At 38.4% G+C, this 19,757-nt stretch overlaps 3 protein-coding genes, 1 non-coding gene and 2 pseudogenes across 5 annotated transcripts; all 6 read right to left on the reverse strand.

Moving 5' to 3' along the window:
- Window positions 1–1,039: 1,039 nt before the first annotated feature.
- On the reverse strand, window positions 1,040–2,915 carry LOC108815403 (F-box/LRR-repeat protein At5g02910). Of its 2 annotated transcripts, XM_056990564.1 has the most exons (4): window positions 2,167–2,915; window positions 1,914–2,031; window positions 1,639–1,812; window positions 1,040–1,458 (listed from the first exon to the last, which is right to left on the reverse strand). In XM_056990564.1, exons 1-4 carry the CDS (start codon window positions 2,868–2,870, stop codon window positions 1,111–1,113), a joined length of 1,344 nt encoding a protein of 447 aa, XP_056846544.1. In that variant the 5' UTR covers window positions 2,871–2,915; the 3' UTR covers window positions 1,040–1,110. The 2 variants fall into 2 exon arrangements, with proteins under 2 accessions (XP_056846544.1, XP_018443521.1); XM_018588019.2 differs by having other exon boundaries at window positions 1,914–2,914.
- Window positions 2,916–9,837: 6,922 nt separating this feature from the next.
- LOC108815404 (F-box protein At5g03100-like) lies at window positions 9,838–11,281 on the reverse strand (annotated as a pseudogene).
- A 183-nt stretch (window positions 11,282–11,464) lies between these two features.
- Window positions 11,465–12,966, reverse strand: LOC108818459 (nascent polypeptide-associated complex subunit beta). Its single transcript, XM_018591432.2, has 6 exons — window positions 12,840–12,966; window positions 12,447–12,514; window positions 12,211–12,359; window positions 12,055–12,111; window positions 11,933–11,971; window positions 11,465–11,850 (listed from the first exon to the last, which is right to left on the reverse strand). The coding sequence occupies exons 2-6, from the start codon at window positions 12,512–12,514 to the stop codon at window positions 11,660–11,662; spliced, it is 504 nt and encodes a 167-aa protein (XP_018446934.1). The 5' UTR covers window positions 12,840–12,966; the 3' UTR covers window positions 11,465–11,659.
- Window positions 12,967–13,992: 1,026 nt separating this feature from the next.
- On the reverse strand, window positions 13,993–15,521 carry LOC108815405 (zinc finger BED domain-containing protein DAYSLEEPER-like). Its single transcript, XM_056991350.1, has 4 exons — window positions 15,114–15,521; window positions 14,671–14,967; window positions 14,237–14,528; window positions 13,993–14,096 (listed from the first exon to the last, which is right to left on the reverse strand). Exons 2-4 carry the CDS (start codon window positions 14,965–14,967, stop codon window positions 13,993–13,995), a joined length of 693 nt encoding a protein of 230 aa, XP_056847330.1. The 5' UTR covers window positions 15,114–15,521.
- An 866-nt stretch (window positions 15,522–16,387) lies between these two features.
- Window positions 16,388–16,473, reverse strand: LOC130498237 (small nucleolar RNA snoR116). The gene has a single exon (XR_008937158.1). It is a non-coding gene; the product is annotated as a small nucleolar RNA snoR116 (small nucleolar RNA).
- Window positions 16,474–18,540: 2,067 nt separating this feature from the next.
- On the reverse strand, window positions 18,541–19,406 carry LOC108816274 (kunitz trypsin inhibitor 4-like; annotated as a pseudogene).
- Between the last annotated feature and the right edge of the window lie 351 nt (window positions 19,407–19,757).

The following is a 19,757-nucleotide window of genomic DNA, read 5'->3' on the forward strand; positions in this document are numbered from 1 at the left end:
ATTCCTTTTTCAATTTTAAAATTTTAAAGATATTTTTAGGTTTTTAGAAAAAAAATTATATTCAATGAGTACCAAATAAAATTAAATATGTTATTAAGTACATTGAAAGTGCCACTAGCCCAGTGGTAAAACACCGTGTCATATGTCCTACCCAACCTGAGTTCGAATCCAGGAGGCTACTTGTTTTTATTTTTCAAATCATATAAAACGACGTCGTTTCATCTCATTTGATACGACGTCGTTTTACTTTAACGACAACAAGAAACGACGTATGTTAAGTTAACTGACGGCGTGCTAAATTGGCAAGTCAACGAAAACATTGCTAATTAATTAGAAAGTCAATGAAAGTTTAGTGTTTTCTTGGTCAGCCCAAAAATTCATGTTTGTTTTGGCAATTCGTGCAAAGTTGAGGTTTTGTTTGGCCGAATTCCCGTTGTTATACATCACCATGATTAAAAACTAAGACATGATGTTGATCGGAGAGTGAGTTGAGGGAGACAAACCAAACAATAGTAGTTTTTAATATTATTAGCCGAAAATGAAGACCATAATTACCCCTAGTTCTAGGATTTCCAAGAGAAGAAGAGACCTTTCCAAAACTTCGTTTATTAGAGATTTGTTTTTAGAATGAGAAATATAATTCCAAATGGTTTTAAAATATAATTGAGAATTAAGAGATCAATTTTTCCAAATCAAGGATTTCAAGAAAAGAAAAAGAAAATATATTACCTTGAGAAGAGAGAGTGAAAGAGGTTTATGAGAGATTTAATCTTTATCCTCTGTTTCAATCTCTCTGTTCTAATTTGAGATCTTTATCCTTAAACTCAAGTCTACCAAAATTAATAAAAACTATAAAAATTTAATAGTTTCTCGTACTCTCTCTCTCTCGTTAATATATATAGACTTATTTCCAATAACACTTTCTTTCTTTAAAATGGATTCTGAAAAAAAATCTAAATTATCATGTTCATCTCCATAAAATTCTCTTAAATACCAAAGATTTAAAAACTCAGAACTTTTGAATTGAGGGACTATAAAGAAAAGTGAGAAGTAGTAAGCTCTAGAATAGGATAACGTTAATACAATACTAATAAATATTCTTGCAAATATTTATACACACACGGTTCGTGGAGTAATCTTTAAAACGTTCAGGAGCCGCTTTCCTTGACCACGAGTTCTGACATTTTTGTTGCCAGTGAACGTTGGAACCATTCGAAGCAGCTTTTCGTACTCTGTTGCATTAAGGTAACCACCCAACCTTAAAACCACCGTATCTACTGCCTTTGAGTGTTGCAGCACAAGTTTTATGAAGGAAACCACATGTTTTGACTTTGCTCGCGTAGCAACAACACAGTGTGAATAGGTCTGCTTTGTCGTTGGAAAGTCCCCATATTCCAATCTCCAGCATCCATCAGGATTCAAGCCTTGCTTACGCAAGTGTCTGTTAAACTCCGCATCCTGAAGAGAGAGTAACAAAAAGAATGTTCAAGTAAACTATGAAAACCGATGTCCAATTCTACAATATAACTCTGTCATAACACACACACACACGCACATAACTGTCACTACTCAGTAAATAGTTATTATTAAACATAAAAAGAGGGGTTCATCGTAAAAAAAAGAAGAAGAAGAAGATACCGGTATGCCTCTATAAGATATTGTGTTAAGTGTTATCTTCTGTAATCCAGGTGAGTTTTGTAGCAGCCTTGCTAAGGAAGGAATAACAGAGCGAACAACCATCGTTGTAACAGTCAAAGATTTAGCCTGGAGTTGGGGAAAAGGAAGACCACAAAGCTCGGCAACAGATAGAAGCTAACAAAAGAAAGAGAGAGAATTAGAATGCCACAGCGAAAACTGTTTTTACCAATGTGTGCAGACTCTGCAACCAAACCAGATAAGGTGGAAAATATTACCTGAAGGACGATTGGTCCAATAGTAAGATTCTCTACGTTTTGCAACTTTTGTAGCATCTTTAGCACCATATCTTGATGAAAACCATCACCCCTCGTTGTTTCTCCGACATAGTTTAGGCTGAAATAAGCATCGGTTAAAGAGGAGACATCCACTAATGTACATGGTTCAAGAGACCCAATCAATTTCAAATATTGGATGTGTGGTGCTACAATCTTTAATGTTCCGAAGTATGGACCAAAAACTATCTCCAACCTTGTCAGCTTGGGTGAGTTGCTCAGATCAAGATGACCAAGTTTTGGACAGTTAATCAATACCAGGCTTTCAAGCATTGGACAACCAGAGAGGATATTAGCTAGGGATTCATCGGGCAGACTGAAACATTCCAGAGACAAGTTCCTCAACGATGTCCAAACGACCGTAGGTTTGGGAATCATGTTGCGATAATCATAGCTGCCACGATGACCTAAAGCCAATCTGAGCTGCTTTACAGAGGAATTGGTAAAGAAAAGATCTGGAAGCACATTATCGGAACCGATAATGACGAGAGAGATTTTGTCAGCCTCCCGGGACAGAGCGAGCTCGATCCAGCTATTAACATGTGATGATGAAGTTAAAGAGGAGTTATTAGGATTGAAGGTAACATGGATATGGAAACTCGTGAGTTTGGGAGCCGTGAAGAAGCTAGCTAGGGTTTTGCTTATGGAAACAGGATGATGATCCCATGTGTGGCAATGAAAGGAGAGAGAAGGGGTTTCGCGCCATACATGCTTCCATCGTTTGGACAAGGCGGAGGTTCTGACTGCGTACTCTGTCGGAATGTAGGAGAGGATGTGTTGGAGGACCTCGTCCGGTAGTGAGCTGATGAAATCTGAACCGCCGTTTGAACGGGAGCGGTGGCTAGGGCTTCTTACGGTGGTCGAGATTCCGTTACTCTCACTTTCGACCCTCTTCGTCATACTGTATTTTTCTTTTTCACAATTGATGAGTAAATTTTCTAGGGTTATATAACGCGAAAATCAAAAGAAAAAGAGGATTATCTTTTTTTTTTCGCAACAAAGAGGATTATCTATGTTGGGTTTAGAACCGAACCGGATAAAAACTCTTTTACTAGCAACTATGTGTTTTCCTGCACCATGTGCATTAAAAAAAATTTAAAATATTTTTAACAGATAAATATAAATTATATTTAATATTTATTAATATTTATTAATATTATAAATTTTCTTTTTCTTATCAATATTTAATATAAATTTAATTTAACTGAACATTAAAATTAAGATAAAAACAAATTTGTTTATTTTGAATTATATTTAAGAATGTGCATGTATATATTTAAAATTATAATGTTAGGTAGATTTTTCTATCTATTTATTTTAATTAAATATATTAAATAAATATGTAAAATTGTATAATTGTCAAAAATTAAATCAAACAATATTTATAAAATCTGTAGATATATATAAGAAACTAAATGCCATAATTGAATCTATTTATTTTAATTATGATTTATGAATTATTACCATATTTTAAAAAGTCCAAAAATAGAAATCGACAATAAATGTAATATATGAGTTACTATATTTAAAAATTTTACTAAAAATATAAATTAACATTAAATGTAATTGTTCATGTCATATTAATCTAGAAGACATGTCATCAATTTTAGTAGCCATGTCATATTATTTTTGTGAAAATAATTGTAGAGAGGACATGTGGCAAAATCACTTCTTAAATATAGTCTAGGAGATTTTATCACATCTATCGATGAATGCCACCTAAGGCCTCTATGGTTGGTTAACTAAAGATTAAGACCATCTTTAATAACACAAAGTTCTGAAACTTTTGAAAGGTAGTTAAGTTAAATATTAAGACCATAATTACCTTTCAAAATTTTCAAAAACTTTATTAAGTAAAGATGTGTTTTTAGAAGGAGAAAGACATCAAAATGGTTTTAAAATATAATAGAGAATTAAGAGATCAATTTTTTCCAAATCAAGAATTTCCAAGGGAAAAAAAAATATTACCTTGAAAAGATAGAATGAGTGATTTAATATTTATCCTCTGTAATCTCTCTGTTCTATCCTTTATCCTTTAAACTCAAGTCCATGGAAATTAACAAAAACTTTGGAAATGTAATAATCTATTGTACACTCATTAATATATATATAGACTTATTTCCAAAGGGTAGTTTTATAAATTCCAAAATCACTTTCTTCCTTTTAATTTTTTAATGGATTCTGTAAATCTAAATTCTCATGTTCATCTCCAAAAAATTCTCTTAAATACCAAAGATTTTAAAAAATCAGAACTTTTGATTTGAGGGACTTTAAAGAAAAAATAGAATTAGTAAACTCTAGAATAGGATAACGTTAATACAATACTATTAAATAATCTTGTTGATCGTAGTTGAAAATATTTATACACACACTGTTCATGGAGTAATCTTTAAAATGTTCAAGAGCCGCTTCGCTTGACCACGAGTTCTGACATTTTTGTTGCCAGTAAATGTTGAACCACTCGAAGCAGCTTTCGGTACTCTGTTGCATTAAGGTAACCACCCAACCTTAAAACCATCGTATCTACCGTCTTTGAGTTTAGCAGCACAAGTTTGATGAACGAAACCACATCTTTTGACTTTGCTAGCTTAGCAACAACACCAAAAGACGATCGTGAACAGGTCTGCTCTGTCGTTGGAAAGTCCCCGTATTTCATTCTCCAGCATCGATCAGGATTTAGACCTTGCATACGTAAGTGTCTGTCAAGCTCCGCATCCTGAAGAGAGTAATAAAAAGAATGATCAAGTAAATTATTAAAAGTGATGTCCACGTCAGAACACTCACACAAGCACATATCCTAACGGTGTTCCCTACTCGTAAATAGTCATTATTAAGATAAAAAGAGGTTCATGGTAAAAAAAAAAAAAATACATGTATGCCTTTGAAATATATTGTGGTAACTGCTGTTATCTTCTGTAATCCAGGTGAATTTTGTAGCAGCCTTGCGAAGGCAGGAAAAACAGATCGAACAACCATCATTACAACAGTCAAAGATTTAGCCTGGAATTGTGTTAAACTTAAGCAATTTGCTGAATATTTCGTGTCGTATTCATCGTGAGTCTCAAGCTCAATATATACATGTTTACAAGTTTATCTAATACCGACTTATGTGGGAGTAATTATCTCCAACATATTACATAGTTATCAACACTTAAATACATATTTATCTCCAACACTCCCCCTCAAGTGGGAGCATTGCAAATGCCCAACTTGGACATAAGATGGCTGAACTGAACCTTCCCCAATGCCTTTGTCAGAACGTCCGCTAGTTGCTCCTTTGTACCAATATATGAACATGTAATCATTCCTGACTTCAAAGAATCACGAACTCTGTGACAATCTATCTCAACATGTTTAGTCCTCTCATGGAAAACAGGGTTAGAAGCGATGTAAAGTGCAGCCTTGCTGTCACAAAACAGACGCGATGGAGTCTTTGGTGCAAAGCCAAGATCAGTGAGAAGCTGTCGTAACCACTTGACTTCTCGTGTAGCAATTGACATCGCTCGATACTCTGCCTCTGCAGATGAATGGGATACCACATTTTGTTTCTTAGTTTTCCATGAAACAGGAGAACCTCCTATCATAGCCACATACGCAGTCAAAGATCTTCTTGTCAACGGACACGCCGCCCAGTCAGCATCGCAATATATGGATAACTGCAAATCATTAGTCGACTTCAGTAAAATCCCCTGTCCAGCACTTCCTTTTAGAAAACGTACAACTCGCAGAGCAGCCTCCATATGCTTCTCTCTCGGTTTTTGCATAAACTGAGACAGTATGTGGACAGAGTAAGAAATATCAGGTCTCGTATTAGCAAGATAAATAAGTCGACCCACTAGTCTTCTATACCGAGCAGGTTGACTAAGTAACAGGCTATCGTCTGTTGCCAAACGATGATTCTGCTCCATCGGTGTCGCGGCGGGTGTAGAGTTACCAAGACCAGCCTCTGTTACTATATCCAACGCATACTTTCTTTGACTCAAGACGAACCCATCTCTGCTCCGAGCTATCTCCAATCCGAGAAAATACTTGAGTTTCCCCAGATCCTTCATGTGAAAACATTCACCAAGATACTTCTTAAACTTCTGAATCGCTTCACCATCATTTCCACAAACGATCAGATCATCAACATAGATTAACACTCTTATCTCAACAGTCCCACGAGAATAAACGAACAGAGAGTAGTCAGAGTAAGACTGATAGAAACCTGCACGAATGAGTGCTTTGGTGAGCTTCTCGAACCAACACCTAGGAGCCTGCTTCAAACCATAAAGTGACTTACGAAGCCTCAACACTTTGTTAGGCTCAGAGTGTGTAAAACCTTGCGGAAGCTTGATATAAACTTCTTCATCCAAATCTCCATGTAGAAACGCGTTGTGCACATCCATCTGGTGAACTTCCCAGTCATTAGCAGCAATCACTTTTAATAAGCTTCGAACAGTTGTCATCTTTGCAACAGGAGCAAAGGTTTCATCATAATCTGTCCCTGCCTTCTGTCTATTTCCGAGCACAACCAACCTTGCTTTAAAACGCTCTATTGTCCCATCAGCATTATATTTTATCTTGAAGACCCACATTGTCCCTAAAGCCACACGACCAGGAGGCAAATCCACAACGCTCCAAGTATTAGCCACCTCAAGAGCATCCACTTCTTTGTATACTGCCTTCGTCCATCGTTTATCTTTCATAGCTTCTGCAAAGTTCTTGGGCTCAATCTCTGCACAAACGGCTGCAACGAAGGCTTTGTGCCCAACAGAAAACTTTTCATCAGAAATAAGTTCAGTAAGTGGACAGAATGTGTTACCTGAGACCGGGTCGAAGTAGACGCTGAAGGAGTGATCAGGTAGAGGAACACGCGGTGTACTATTTCCGCAGATAGCATTATAAATCACGAAGTCATTCAGACGAACAGAAGGTGTCTTTACTCGCTGACCCCTGCCCAAAGACGTTTCTGATTCTCCAACAGCTTCCGTAGTTACTACAGGAGGCGTATCAGTTGTTGCAACAGTTACCTCCGGACCAATCTCTATTATTGCAGGATCCTGCGTGTCTGGTTCAGTACTTGTAACACGCGAGTCCTGTGAATCAGGTTCCGAACTTGGAATCTGTGAACTCTGTGGTGGCATTGGCTCACAATCATTGCCACTACTCCCCCTGCTTTCAAGAACCTCTCCTTCAATCACTTGAGACTCATCACCGAAACTTTCAATAGTAAGCGGAGAGTGTGTTGTATCAGATACTGCAGTTGCAAAAGGGAACACGTTTTCCTGAAAAATCACATCTCGTGACACAAAAAATTCCTTCTTTTCCAAGTCATATAACTGCCAACCCTTCTTCCCAAAAGGGTAGCCAACGAATGCACACCTTCTACTCCTGGAGCTAAACTTGTTTTTATCTCGCAACTGCTTATGAGCAAAACATAAAGAACCAAATACTCGCAAATCACCATAAGAAGGGACCGTACCAAACAACAACTCATGAGGACACTTCCCGTTGAGAATCTTGGTAGGAGTAAGATTTATAGCATGGGCTGCAGCTAATACCGCCTCACCCCAAAACTTGACCGGCACGCTAGCTTGAAAAAGCAACGATCGTGCGACATTCAGCAGATGCCGATGCTTCCTTTCAACCCTTCCATTTTGTTGTGGGGTTCCAACACAGGAAGTCTGATGAATGATCCCTTTGTTTCTGAAAAAGGATGACAAACACATGAACTCGGTGCCGTTGTCACTACGGACTTTCTTCACTGTTTTACCAAATTGTGTATCAGCATAGGTACAGAAGTTCTCAACAACCTTCTTCACCTCCGACTTTTCACGCAATAAGAATGTCCATACTGTGCGCGAGAAGTCGTCTAATATTGTTAAGAAATAAGATGCTCCATTCGATGTTTTCAAACGATAAGGCCCCCATACGTCAATGTGAATTAACTCAAAACACTCAATAGTTTTATTAGAACTTTCTGAAAAATGATCTCTAGTTTGCTTAGCCTCAAAGCAGACCTCGCAAGAATGTAAAGTTTGAGAAACACCAACACCAGAAAACAATGGCAAAGAAGATAAAACTGAAAACGATGGATGCCCCAACCGACGATGCCACAAAACTGAGTCTGCAATCTTCACTGTCTTGTTCACACGCACCGATCCGACATCCTTAAAATAGTACACCCCGTCGCGTTCCTCACCTGCTCCAATCAGCGTCCTCGAACATCGGTCCTGTAAAACACATAGAGTATCGGTGAAAAACGCGAAACAGTTCGAGTTCCTGAGCAATTTAGATACTGAGATTAGAGAACAGTTCAGGTTGGGAACATATAAAACATCAAGTAATGAGATGCGATCAGACAAGGGCAACACACCCACTTTCATTGCTACTGTTGTACTACCATCTGCGAACCCCACTTTACAGGATGGTATGTCTTTGAGATCGACCAGTAGACTAACATCTCCTGTCATATGATGTGAAGCCCCAGTATCTATGATCACATCACCCATATTCTTACCGGACAACTTATCAGAAGAGGCAGGTTTGTTGTTGATAATCTGGGTGATCGCTCTCCACTGTTCTGGAGTAAGATCGGGTGTAGAGTTTGCTGGATTCGCTGAAGTAGCATATGCAGAGCTACTCTGTCCTCTTCCCCGTGAAGCTCCACGACCACCTCTTGAAGAACCACGACTTCCTCTTCCACCTCTCTCTGTAAACCATTCAGGATATCCGATTAACTGCCAACAAGCAGACTTTTCATGACCTGTCCTGCCACAATTCGAACAACTTCGATCTCTTCCTCTGTTTTGGGAAGTCTGCGAAGCATACTCATCACCTGAGTTTCCCCGCATCACATTGGAATCACCATTATTCCCTTCTCGTTTGGTAGCAAACCCAACAGCCTCTTGCTGCTGTTCACGAATCTTTGCGGAGTTCAACCGATCCTCCTCACGAACCACTTTATTGTAAACTTTCCCTAGATCCGGCAACACGTCCGCTTCTATGATTGCAGTGACCACATGACCAAATCTGGATTCATCCAAACCCATAACAAACTGATGCACTCTCTCATCTTCTCTCTCTTTCTCGTATAAACTGGCTGCTTCACACGTACAAGCTGGTGGAGGACGATATGTTTGCAACTCTTCCCACATCTTTGCTAAACGTCCATAATAGTCTATAACCGCCTGTCCATCTTGTCTGCACGAAGCAAGCTTGCACATCAACTGATGCACCCGTACCTTGTTACCCACGGAAAACCTCTCTTTAAGATTCTCCCAAAGCTTCTGAGCATCGGTTATGAAGGTAACGGTAGACCTGACTCGTGGTTCGATCGACGTCCGTAACCACCCCACAATCATTGAATTTACGCTGAACCAGCTCTCGAGATCAGCATGTCCCTCTGGTGGTTTTGTCAAAGTACCATCGATGAAACCAGCCTTCCGTTTCGCTTGCAGAGCATTCATCATCTCCGTTGCCCATTCGTTATAGTTTTCTCCTTTTAGTTGCACGGAGGTGATCAAAGCTCCAGGGTTGTCTGACGAGAACAATGAATAGGGCGAACTCGCTCCTTTCTCTCCGGACACGCCGATAATATTTTTATTATCTCCCACATCTTCGTTAAGAATGAAAACCGTAAAGTTTAAGGTGAGCAAAGATCGATTTGTTTCTGGATCTATTGCTCTGATACCATGTTAAACTTAAGCAATTTGCTGAATATTTCGTGTCGTATTCATCGTGAGTAAGCTCAATATATACATGTTTACAAGTTTATCTAATACCGACTTATGTGGGAGTAATTATCTCCAACATATTACATAGTTATCAACACTTAAATACATATTTATCTCCAACAAATTGCGGAAAAGGAAGACCACGCAGCTCGGCGACAGATATAACCTAACAAAAGAAAGACAAAATCATAGAATGCCACTGGGGAAACTGTTTCATGAACGACCTTATGCATGTTCACAATAACAGGTGTTCATAAACGAATAAACCAATGTCTGCAGGCTTAAGAGAATGGTAGAACAACAATCATAAGATGGGAAAATATACCTGAAGGACGACTGGTCCAATAGTAAGCCTCTCTACGTTTTGAAACTTTTCTAGCATCTCCAGCACCATGAAAATCATCATCCCTAGTTGTTCTTCCGACATAGCTAAGGCTGAATCTAGCCTCGGTTAAAGAGGAGACATCAACTAACGTACATGGGTAGAGAGACCCTATCAATTTCAAAAAACGGATGTGAGGCGCTACGATCTTCGATCGTCCGAAGTACTTGCCAGTTATTTCCAATCTTGTCAACTTGAGTGACTTGCTCAGATCAAGATGACCAAGTTTTGGACAGTTAATCAATACCAGGCTTTCAAGCATTGGACAACCAGAGAGGATATTAGCTAGGGATTCATCGGGCAGACCGCAACGTTCCAGAGACAAGTTCCTTATAGATGTCCAAAACACTGTACAGTTAGGAATCACTTCGGGGTAACTATAGCCGCCACGACCCAAAGTCAAGCTGAGCTCCTTCAGAGGAATTGCTAAAGAAGAAATCCGGGCACAACACGTTATCCGAACCGGAACCGATTACGACGAGAGAGATTTTCTCGGCGTGGCGGGACACAGCGAGCTCGATCCAGCTATGAATATGGGATGAAGTTAGATCGAAGTTATTGAAGGTAACATGGATATGGAAACTCGTGAGTTTGGGAGCCGTGAAGTTGGTGGCTAGGGTTTTGGTTATGGAATCAGGATGATCAGACATGTGGCAATGAAAGGAGAGAGAAGGGGTTTCGCGCCATACGTGCTTCCATCGTTTGGACAAGACGGAAGTTCTGATTGCGTACTCGGTGGGAATGTAGGAGAGGATGTGATGGAGGATCGCGTCGGGGAGTAAACTGATGAAATCTGAACGGTCATGACTAAAATGAAAAGAAATAAACAGAGGAATAGTATGTATGTAGTGAAGTGTCTAATGCTTTGAGGTATATAAGTGACTTTAAATTGGTTTGGTCAAACAATTGGGTGTATAACGATTTTGACACCAGATGTATTTTAGTCATGACGCTAACCAACTGTCTATAACGTCAAAACTCACATTGTTATTACAAAACATTTATCTTGCAAGTTTTTCGTTCAAATTAACAAAAGAATAGTACAAAGATATGACTTTGTTAAGGTCATACAGTTTGAGAAAGTAAAGCAAGAGCAGACATACAATTAAATGAAAGCTAGATGGAAAGAAAGCAAGTACGAGAGATTTTATGTTTCTAGTTAATCTTAATCGAGTGGTGCAAGTGGTGCACCCACCACTCACCACGGCCATGGTTACTTCAGCTACATCATTGCATGGGTATCGAATTTTCAAACATTTGTTATGTCTTTTTCTCTCAAGTTCCAATCCTTCACTTGCACATTTTGTTATTACCTTGTAAAATATTTAGACAGAACCAAGAACCACGATCTGTGTTCAATGAAAAGACCGAACACTGAACTTTTGAACAGATAGTAAGCAGGAAGCGATCTAACCACTTAATAAAAGGAAAATTGCTGTTCAGACAAAACGCATCAAGTGATAACAAAACCAAGTCTTTTCTGTTCGTAACGACTAGAGAAAACAAGAATTCTGAACGGTGCTCAAAAAAGGTCGAGCACCAAACATTTTTTTTTATGGTGAGGGGTTTTGCTGGTGAGCCTTCTTCACTTAGGAGGCAGTAGCTTTAGCAGCTTCTTCAGGAGAAGGAGTCTCGAAAGTCTCTCCCGCTACAAGTTCTGGGACATCATCATCGTCGTCGTCATCTTCTTGGATAGTCGCTGGAACATCAGCTCCTCCACCTGGTGCCTGTTTCTGGAACTGCTCTGCTAGCTTCTTTAGGTTGTCCAAGTTATCAGTTCCTGTGATTATCAAAGTAAGAGAAAACAATTAACTCAATGGTTCATTAGTTTGGAAAGAGTAAAACACTTAAAGATTGCTTACCAAGTTGGCTGATAATCTGTGGAAGTATGTCTTGCAACTCTGCAAGAACAAAAATTCAAAAATTCCAAAGTTAGAGAATAAACAAAAGCCGAGAAGAGTCATTGTTGATACACAAGACTTACTTTTGGTCTGTGGTGTACCGCTCACAGCCCATGTGTTAGCAGCAACGGAAGCTTGAACTGTAATAGCAACATGCAATGTAAATGACCATTAAATTAACCAAAAAGAAACGCTGAGATTTCTAATAAAAGTGAAAAGAAAAGGTTTGGAACTTTTACCTTTAGGGTTAAGGAACTGAATCACAGAGTCATCCTTAAAGATGTTAACTTCTTCGATACCGGGAATGGAGTTGACTCCAACTCTCTTGAGAGTGCTTTGTAGCTTCTTGTCGTCGGTCGTGTTTGTCTTGTGAACAGCCTTCTTCTTCCTGAAAAAATGGAAATCAAAAAACAATTTAGCAAAAACATAACGTTGCCTAATAATGCTTTAAACTGAGACTTTAATATACATATACCTTCTTACAGTCCCTTTACCGCCAGTGCGGACAGTGTTAGCCATCTTCATCAACTTCTCCCTATTCATCTGTTGTAATGAAAACAACACACAAAAGCTTAAACCTTTTAGTATCAAAGACAGAACCATTTATGAATACACAGATATAGATCAATGATTAGCAGTACGAAGAGCAAAGTTTCGTTTTGTACAATGAGCTTTAAACTTCTTCAATCGATTAGGTGTCAATTGTTTCGATAAAATCAGACAGTACTTTCCACACTTAATTAAGTTGTCGGAGGGTAGATGATACTAAATGACAAAAGCAGTAACCAAATGAATCGAGAAAAAAAAAACATGAGACAATCGATTCTGTAGGAATGAAGAATGATTAGATTAGTGAAAGTGGGGTTACCTTGTTATTCGATTTTTAGGGTTCTTCCTATGTAAGAAGAAGAAGAAGATAAGTAAGAGTGAGAGGAGGGGGAGAGATGTAAGCGGCGGAGGGTTTTGCAGTTTTAAGTAAATGCGATGTTTTAGCCCAATCTCGCTTTTTATAACACGAATACAATTATTATAGTAAAACACCATCCAACGGTCAATATCTCGCGTTTCTTAAGAGACTCTCGTTCTCTACCGTTCGATTTTACTTTTTATTTGGATCAATGGGCCTAGAGATGTTAATATGGGTAAACCCACCCCATTTAGACCCACCCCATTTAGTACCCACCCCATTTAGAACCCATATAAATTTAGACTCAGACCTATTAGGGCTATCCATTTAGAACCCATAAAATTTATATGTACCCATTTAGACCCATTTAGACTAGATTTTTTTTTTTTGCATTAGTTATGTTTATAAAATGATTTTAAATAGATAATTTCTTTTTTTTCACCTTTTTAACTTTATGAACTCTAAATAAATCATTTATCAATAACTTTTGATATGTATTCTTGCTTGCTTTGTGTCAAATATTAAATAAATTATTTATCAATAATTTTTTTTAACTTTATGGACTCTAGATAAATGTATACATTTCAAAAAGAACACTAGTTCAGAAATGAATCAATGATTAATAAAAACTTTTGAGATGGGTTTTAAACAAACAATAGGAAGCAAAGAACACAATTTTTGAGATGATCTCTAGTACAAAGTACAAACAAATAATAAAAACTTTTGAGATGGGTTTTAAACAAACAATAGAAAGCAAAGAACACAGTTTTTGAGATGATCTCTATTACAAAGTACAAACAAAGAAACAAATGATGACAGAAGCCTCTTGAGACTGATCATCTCGACTTCTGTCCGAAAGAACACAGTTTTTGAGTATCTTCTCTACTTCCTACAAAGCAAAGAAACAAATAAGCGACTCTTACAAGAAGCAAAGCAAAGAGATTCTAGCATCAGTCACATTCTCACTCGAATCACAAGACCATTAGCTCAAATGTAAAGACAACAACACTGATGTAAAGACAACAACACTGATCTCTACTATCCCATGCACATATTTTAACTTTGTAAGAGAACTCAACGTTAGATAAGGTTTTAAAGATATTACCTCAGATGTTCAACGCACATTTGAATCTTCTGATCTTGAACCCTCGATTCCAGAAGTAGTTGTATTCTTCCTAGCATCTTCGTTGCACATATCATCAACATCTTCTATTGTACCTGTGACATTTATATAAACAAAAAACATATCAAGCCACTATGGAGTTATGACTTAACATCTCTAGCAACAAAGAACAATAATCAGTTAGAGTACAAGTTACCTTCATATTCCGCAAAACCTCGCAACTAGTTGCGAGTACAGAGCAAAGCCTGGACATTCTTGGGAAGCAAGCGACTTCGGTATGGAGTTAGAACCCGAGCTCCGATACTGAAAGCCGATTCAGATGCTACTGTCGTGATAGGTATACTAAGTATGTCACGCGCCATCATTGCCAAATCACCAAATCGAGCTTGGTTTTCCCTCCAATAGTTTAATACATCCAAATTGGGAAAAGACTTTCTATCTAGCCTCTCCTCATCAAGATACACATCTAAATGTGTTCTTGTGTTTCCTAGATTACTCCCAAGGCTTCTTTCCAATTCAAAGAGATCCTGTAACAAGATGAAAAGCCATTAACCAAGTTCAAAAACCAACAGTCATGGCGAGCATCAATCATGGCGAGCAATAGTCATGGCGAAAGCACAACATCAAACCAAGAGGAGATGTAAAAGAGTAAAGATGCTTGAAACTTACACTGTCTAAATCATCTTCAAGAGGAGATTCATTAACCAGATCCTGTGGAGTTGGTGTATATGAAGTTGAAGAACCAGAAGAACTGCCCCAAGTCCTATCTTGATACTCTTTATAAAGTGTAGTCAAATGAGTCTTAAGCTCTTTAGTTTTTAAACTAGAAGTAGAAGGATCCAAAGTTTCATAAAGCTTCTCAAGAACTTGTAACTTCAGCCTTGGATCAAAAATTGCACCCATAGCCAAAATGATGCTGTAATCCTCCCAATACTTGGCAAATTTAACTTGCATTTCCTTAGCCATCTGCTTCAAATCATAATCATTACAGCTCGCAAAACGCTTCAGCAATTTCTCAATCCTCCAAACTTCTAAGAAGTACACATTATATGTTGGGTACTTTGATCCTGAAAAGTGATTAGTGATTTAACTGAAAGGTTTCAGCAACTCACTTATTTTTTGCCCACGATCCCACTCTCTTTCAGAAGGTAGCCATATGTAGTGCCTGTCAAAAGCCTCCAAGCTTTTAAATGCTCTCCTAAACTTCAACGCTCTAACCAGCATTTCATAAGTAGAATTCCACCTAGTAGAAACGTCAAGTGATAAACCAGATCCACTAGGAATCCCCACTCGCTCTACACATGCTGCAAAGGCTTGAATTCTTGTCCCAGATGCTTTCACATACCTCACGCTTTCCCTGATGTTGTGCAGAAGATTTTTCGCTAATTCCAAGCCTTCTTTGACTATCAAATTTAAGATGTGGGCACAGCATCTCACGTGTAAATACTTGCCATCACACAATAAGCCATAACCACTCATCATCTGAAGCTGTCCCTTGAGGATCCTCTGCATACAGTCGTTGCTATTAGCATTGTCGACAGTAAGAGAGAATACCTTCTTCTCTAAGCCCCACTCCATCATACACTCCAAAATCTTGTTAGCAATCTCTTCTCCCGTGTGTGGAGGCTTCAAATCACAGAAAGCAAGAATCTTACTCTGCAAGTTCCAGCCATCGTCTATGAAGTGGGAAGTAAGACATATGTATCCCATGCTATTAGGACGAGAAGTCCAAAGATCCGAAGTAAAGCAAACCCGAGCAGTATGTCCAGCAAACACTTTCTTCAGCTCTTCCTTTTCTGCTTCATACCTCTTATAAACATCTGCTGCAGCCGTTTGTCTACAAATGGGCTTACAGTCTGGATTCAGATACTTGTCTCGTGCTCTGACCTTCTAGAATTTTGCGATCTGAATGGAAGATCATGATAGATGATTGCCTCACTAACCATAACACGATCTATATTATGATCATATGCAGCCTTGTCTTCCTTTGGAGGCTTCTTTGGACAAGTTTCCAAGTGGCATTGTAGATGATGAGTTCCACAGCTTACATACTTTTCATTACGTGTCACCAACTTCATACCACAATGCACACATCTGGCCCTCTCTTTGCCATCAGATTCAACCTCCACTGATACAAATTCTTCCCAAACCCATGATGTTTTACGTCTCTTGCGTGGAGCTTGAGCTTGAGCTGATGTTTCACTTTGCTGTTCTTCTAGCTGTGTAGCTTCCAAACTCATCCCATCTTCTTCATTCATGTCAATAAAAGTATCCATGTTGTGCTGTGCCATATTCCAGAAGATATTGCTGTGTATGCAAGAGTCAAAACTATAATTTATTGTCTTTCATTCAAAAAACAAGACAAAAGCAGATCAAAAACATAACTAGGCTCATGTAATATAAAGAAGTATGCATCAACGAGCTGTGAATTTCTCAAAGTTTGATGGTAATCTTTTTTCATCATCACTGCCTAATAATTCAAAGACAAAAACATATAGAAATAGATCCAAAAGCCTCAGAAACTAGAAACTAGATGCTATGCTTATTGCTCAACAAAGAATCTAAGGCTAACAATTAGTAAGGTTTTAACTTACAATGGCTATGTTGTTGCCGTTGAGCAGAATCTGATCAAGCTTAGTGACCCGACTTCCTTCTGCTGTAATCTCACTGCACAGAGTGACTTGCTTAGTTAGAGAGACACAACGCAATGAACTTTTAACAGAAACTAATAGACTAGAATGCTTATGAATCAGTTTAACAGAAACTAATAGACTAAAACACACACACAAATGTTCCAGTCTAAACACACACACACTGAACTTAGCATCAACGAGTCTACTGCCATTGGTGATGGCCGGTTCTTAATTACTAAACCAAAAAAAATCTCAGTGTACACAACATAGGCAGCCTATAACCATCTCGAACCTGACATAAGCAAACTCACCCAATGGTAACATAAACTAGCTGTTTACATACTAGAAGACTCATAATGATTCACAGTTCCTTAAACAAGCAACCACTCCAATCAAGTTACCTTAATGACTGATGGGTTTGGTTCAGGACAAAGACTGATGAAGCTTAATGGCTGAGAGAGAGCTCGAGGACGAACCTATGGTGATGAGTGATGAACCTATACAGAAAGAACACCGTAAACTCGTTATTAACATCTCTACCCATGATCCAACATTCCGATAAACATAACTTTAGCTTTATTACCAAGCCCTTTTCTCGAACAAGCAGATTCATATAACAAGCACTAGTCAATTCACCAGAGAACTCTTTACAATGAGATCGGTTTGTTTAAACTTTAAAGCTATCTGCTTAATGGCTGAGAGAGAGAGAGCTCGAGGACGAACCTATGGTGATGAGTGATGAAGCTTTATAGCAACGACTTCTCCACCTTATACAGAAAGAACACACAAAGAGACGAGGGAGGCGGCAAAGCGAGAGAGAGCTCGAGGTCTGAGCTCGGAGAAGAGAGAGAGAGAGCCTTCGCTTCGAAGGAGACGAATCAGACGATGGGTTCTCCCTTTTGATGAAAGGAGATCGATGTGGGAGACGATGGGCGGATGGGTTGAATCGGAGGAGATCGATGTCGTTCTCCGTTGATTTGATCGAAGCCGAAGGAGAAGAAGATCTAAAGAGAAGAAGTATAAACATTAAAACGACAACGTTTGATTAAAAAAAACATAAATGGGTTAAATGGATACCCATTTATTTTAGAGAAAACTCATTTAATAAATGGGTCTTAAAAAGGTTACCCATATAAAACCCAAATAGTTAAATGGGTCTAAATGGACATATTTTTTTATAAATCCATATGGGCCTGCGGGTTTCAAACCCATATTAACATCCCTAAATGGGCCTGAATCTATGGCCCATTTCAGATTTCGAATTTAACATTTTTTGTCTTCGTAAATGCGTAATTACCGGAAGACGTGGCTGTGTTAGCAAACAGTAAACAAGTTTTAGACATTCAAGAAGTACAACTTTGTGTAATAAAGAAGCAATAATTTAACTTTTTATTTTTATTATTTAATACACAAACATTTCACAGCACCACAAGGCTTTTGGCAGCCAATTGGGCCGAGTTTCACTGTTTATTCATATTTTTGAGATTTACAACTTTTTTTAATATTCATTTTGGTCTGTAGAAACTTCAGATCTTGTGATTTCTAAGTTGTATGAAAATCGACTGGTCCAAATCATGTGGCACAAAACAGGCTCATCTTTCAATAGCAAGTAACCGTATAATTGATATCTTATTAAACCGAAATATTCCGGTTCGGACTTATACGAGACTTCAGTAGTGTCCAACCAATGCACGTATTTATTTACTCCATGCACGTATCACTCTTACCTACCAATCGATGACCACAAATTCGATTATAACAACGGTCAAACTGATTAGGTTCAGAGTAGTTGATTTTTGGTACCAAAGAGATTGTAGTTTTCCTTTTTGGGTCAGCATAAAAGTAATTATAATTTTGCAAAATCAACTGGTGATCGATCATGTAAGTATTACGCTAAATAACTGAGGAAAGATAAGATATATTGGTTTTATTCAATATGTAAATTTCAAATGAAAACACAGAAAGAAACACATAGGTTTTATTTTAAGTCAAAGTACAGATCGAGTCTTGTCCTACAAGTCTCACATAGTCTTGGAGGTAATCTCAGTAACATTAGCTTTCTTGAACATAACCAAGAACGGCTTTGAGCTTAGAGCCAAACGCCTAACACCGATCTCATCCACGAATATTCCGACGTTCCTGCATTTCGGACGGCCAGACTCACAAGCCGGTGGACAGAACACAAACTTGTAATCATCTCCAGATTTTTCGATCTGGAAGAAACTCTTCGGTGAGTCTTGCCGACCAGCAACCACGAAATACTGCTTCCTCTCCTCGTCAAACTCACCGACTCGCCAGTATGTTGACTGGATACAGATCGTAGCTCCAACGTCCATCTCGATGTTAAGGTCCTGTGATTCGGAACGAACGCAACTCTAGGTCTCCAGTTTGAGAATTTTACGGGAATGCCTTCGTCGACCTCTGATGATTCCTGCACGATGTCGAAAGGACAAAGCTCTCCACCGCGGCCGCGTAGACTCACGCCACCACCTCGGCCTCGGATGACAGGGAGAACATAGTAACTGCCGCGGAAAAAGATGTCACCGTCGATGTCAAGAACCGCACCATATGTGTTTGTAACCAAAACTAGGGTTAAGGCAAGAAGGAAGTAAAACGTAGGATTCTTCATGGTGTTTTGTTTTTGTAGTTTTTGGAGGATGAAAAAAAAGATGAGTTGATGCATTCTATTTATAAACACACTGGTAGCCAATGGTGACTGGATGAGACGGCTTTTTGATGTCTAGTGTGGCTTAGCTTGTGAACTATAAACTCTCAGAATTTATTTGATTTCATGGCTACTACACATTGAGAAGGTATATCTTCCAATTTTCTACACACGTTTCTTTAATTTCGTTATGGTTTATTTTTGTCAAGCTCGTTTTATCTGTTCCCCAACTTTTCTTTAGAAAGTATGAGAACCGAATTTACAATTCTAGTTTAATTTGGTATGGTTTTAATTTTATACGTTCCTAACAGCATATATAACTTTTTCAGAAAATATATTAAATAGTTTGATTACTTAAGTGGGGGAGACATTGCAAAGAATACAAACGAAGATTTGTTTATTTTATTTTTAAGTGTCTATTATAGCTCAGTTTGGTTAAGCATACTAAATGGACACGT

Source organism: Raphanus sativus, chromosome 7 (assembly GCF_000801105.2).
Source record: "Raphanus sativus cultivar WK10039 chromosome 7, ASM80110v3, whole genome shotgun sequence".
In the NCBI taxonomy this organism is placed as follows: Eukaryota; Viridiplantae; Streptophyta; class Magnoliopsida; order Brassicales; family Brassicaceae; genus Raphanus; species Raphanus sativus.

Bases quoted from the DNA above. Each gene is read 5' to 3' on its own strand.
- LOC108815405 (XM_056991350.1), bottom strand. From the start codon at position 14,967: ATGGCTAAGGAAATGCAAGTTAAATTTGCCAAGTATTGGGAGGATTAC. The intron at 14,529-14,670 runs GTAAGTTTCAAG...ATCTTGTTACAG, and splicing joins TTGAAGATGATTTAGACAGT to GATCTCTTTGAATTGGAAAG. The intron at 14,097-14,236 runs GTACTCGCAACT...TAAATGTCACAG, and splicing joins GAATGTCCAGGCTTTGCTCT to GTACAATAGAAGATGTTGAT.
- LOC108818459 (XM_018591432.2), bottom strand. From the start codon at position 12,514: ATGAATAGGGAGAAGTTGATGAAGATGGCTAACACTGTCCGCACTGGC. The intron at 12,112-12,210 runs GTAAAAGTTCCA...TTGCTATTACAG, and splicing joins TCAGTTCCTTAACCCTAAAG to TTCAAGCTTCCGTTGCTGCT. The intron at 11,972-12,054 runs GTAAGTCTTGTG...TTGTTCTTGCAG, and splicing joins CGGTACACCACAGACCAAAA to AGTTGCAAGACATACTTCCA.
- LOC108815403 (XM_018588019.2), bottom strand. From the start codon at position 2,870: ATGACGAAGAGGGTCGAAAGTGAGAGTAACGGAATCTCGACCACCGTA. The intron at 1,813-1,913 runs GTAATATTTTCC...TTCTTTTGTTAG, and splicing joins TTGGACCAATCGTCCTTCAG to CTTCTATCTGTTGCCGAGCT. The intron at 1,459-1,638 runs GTATCTTCTTCT...CTCTCTCTTCAG, and splicing joins TATCTTATAGAGGCATACCG to GATGCGGAGTTTAACAGACA.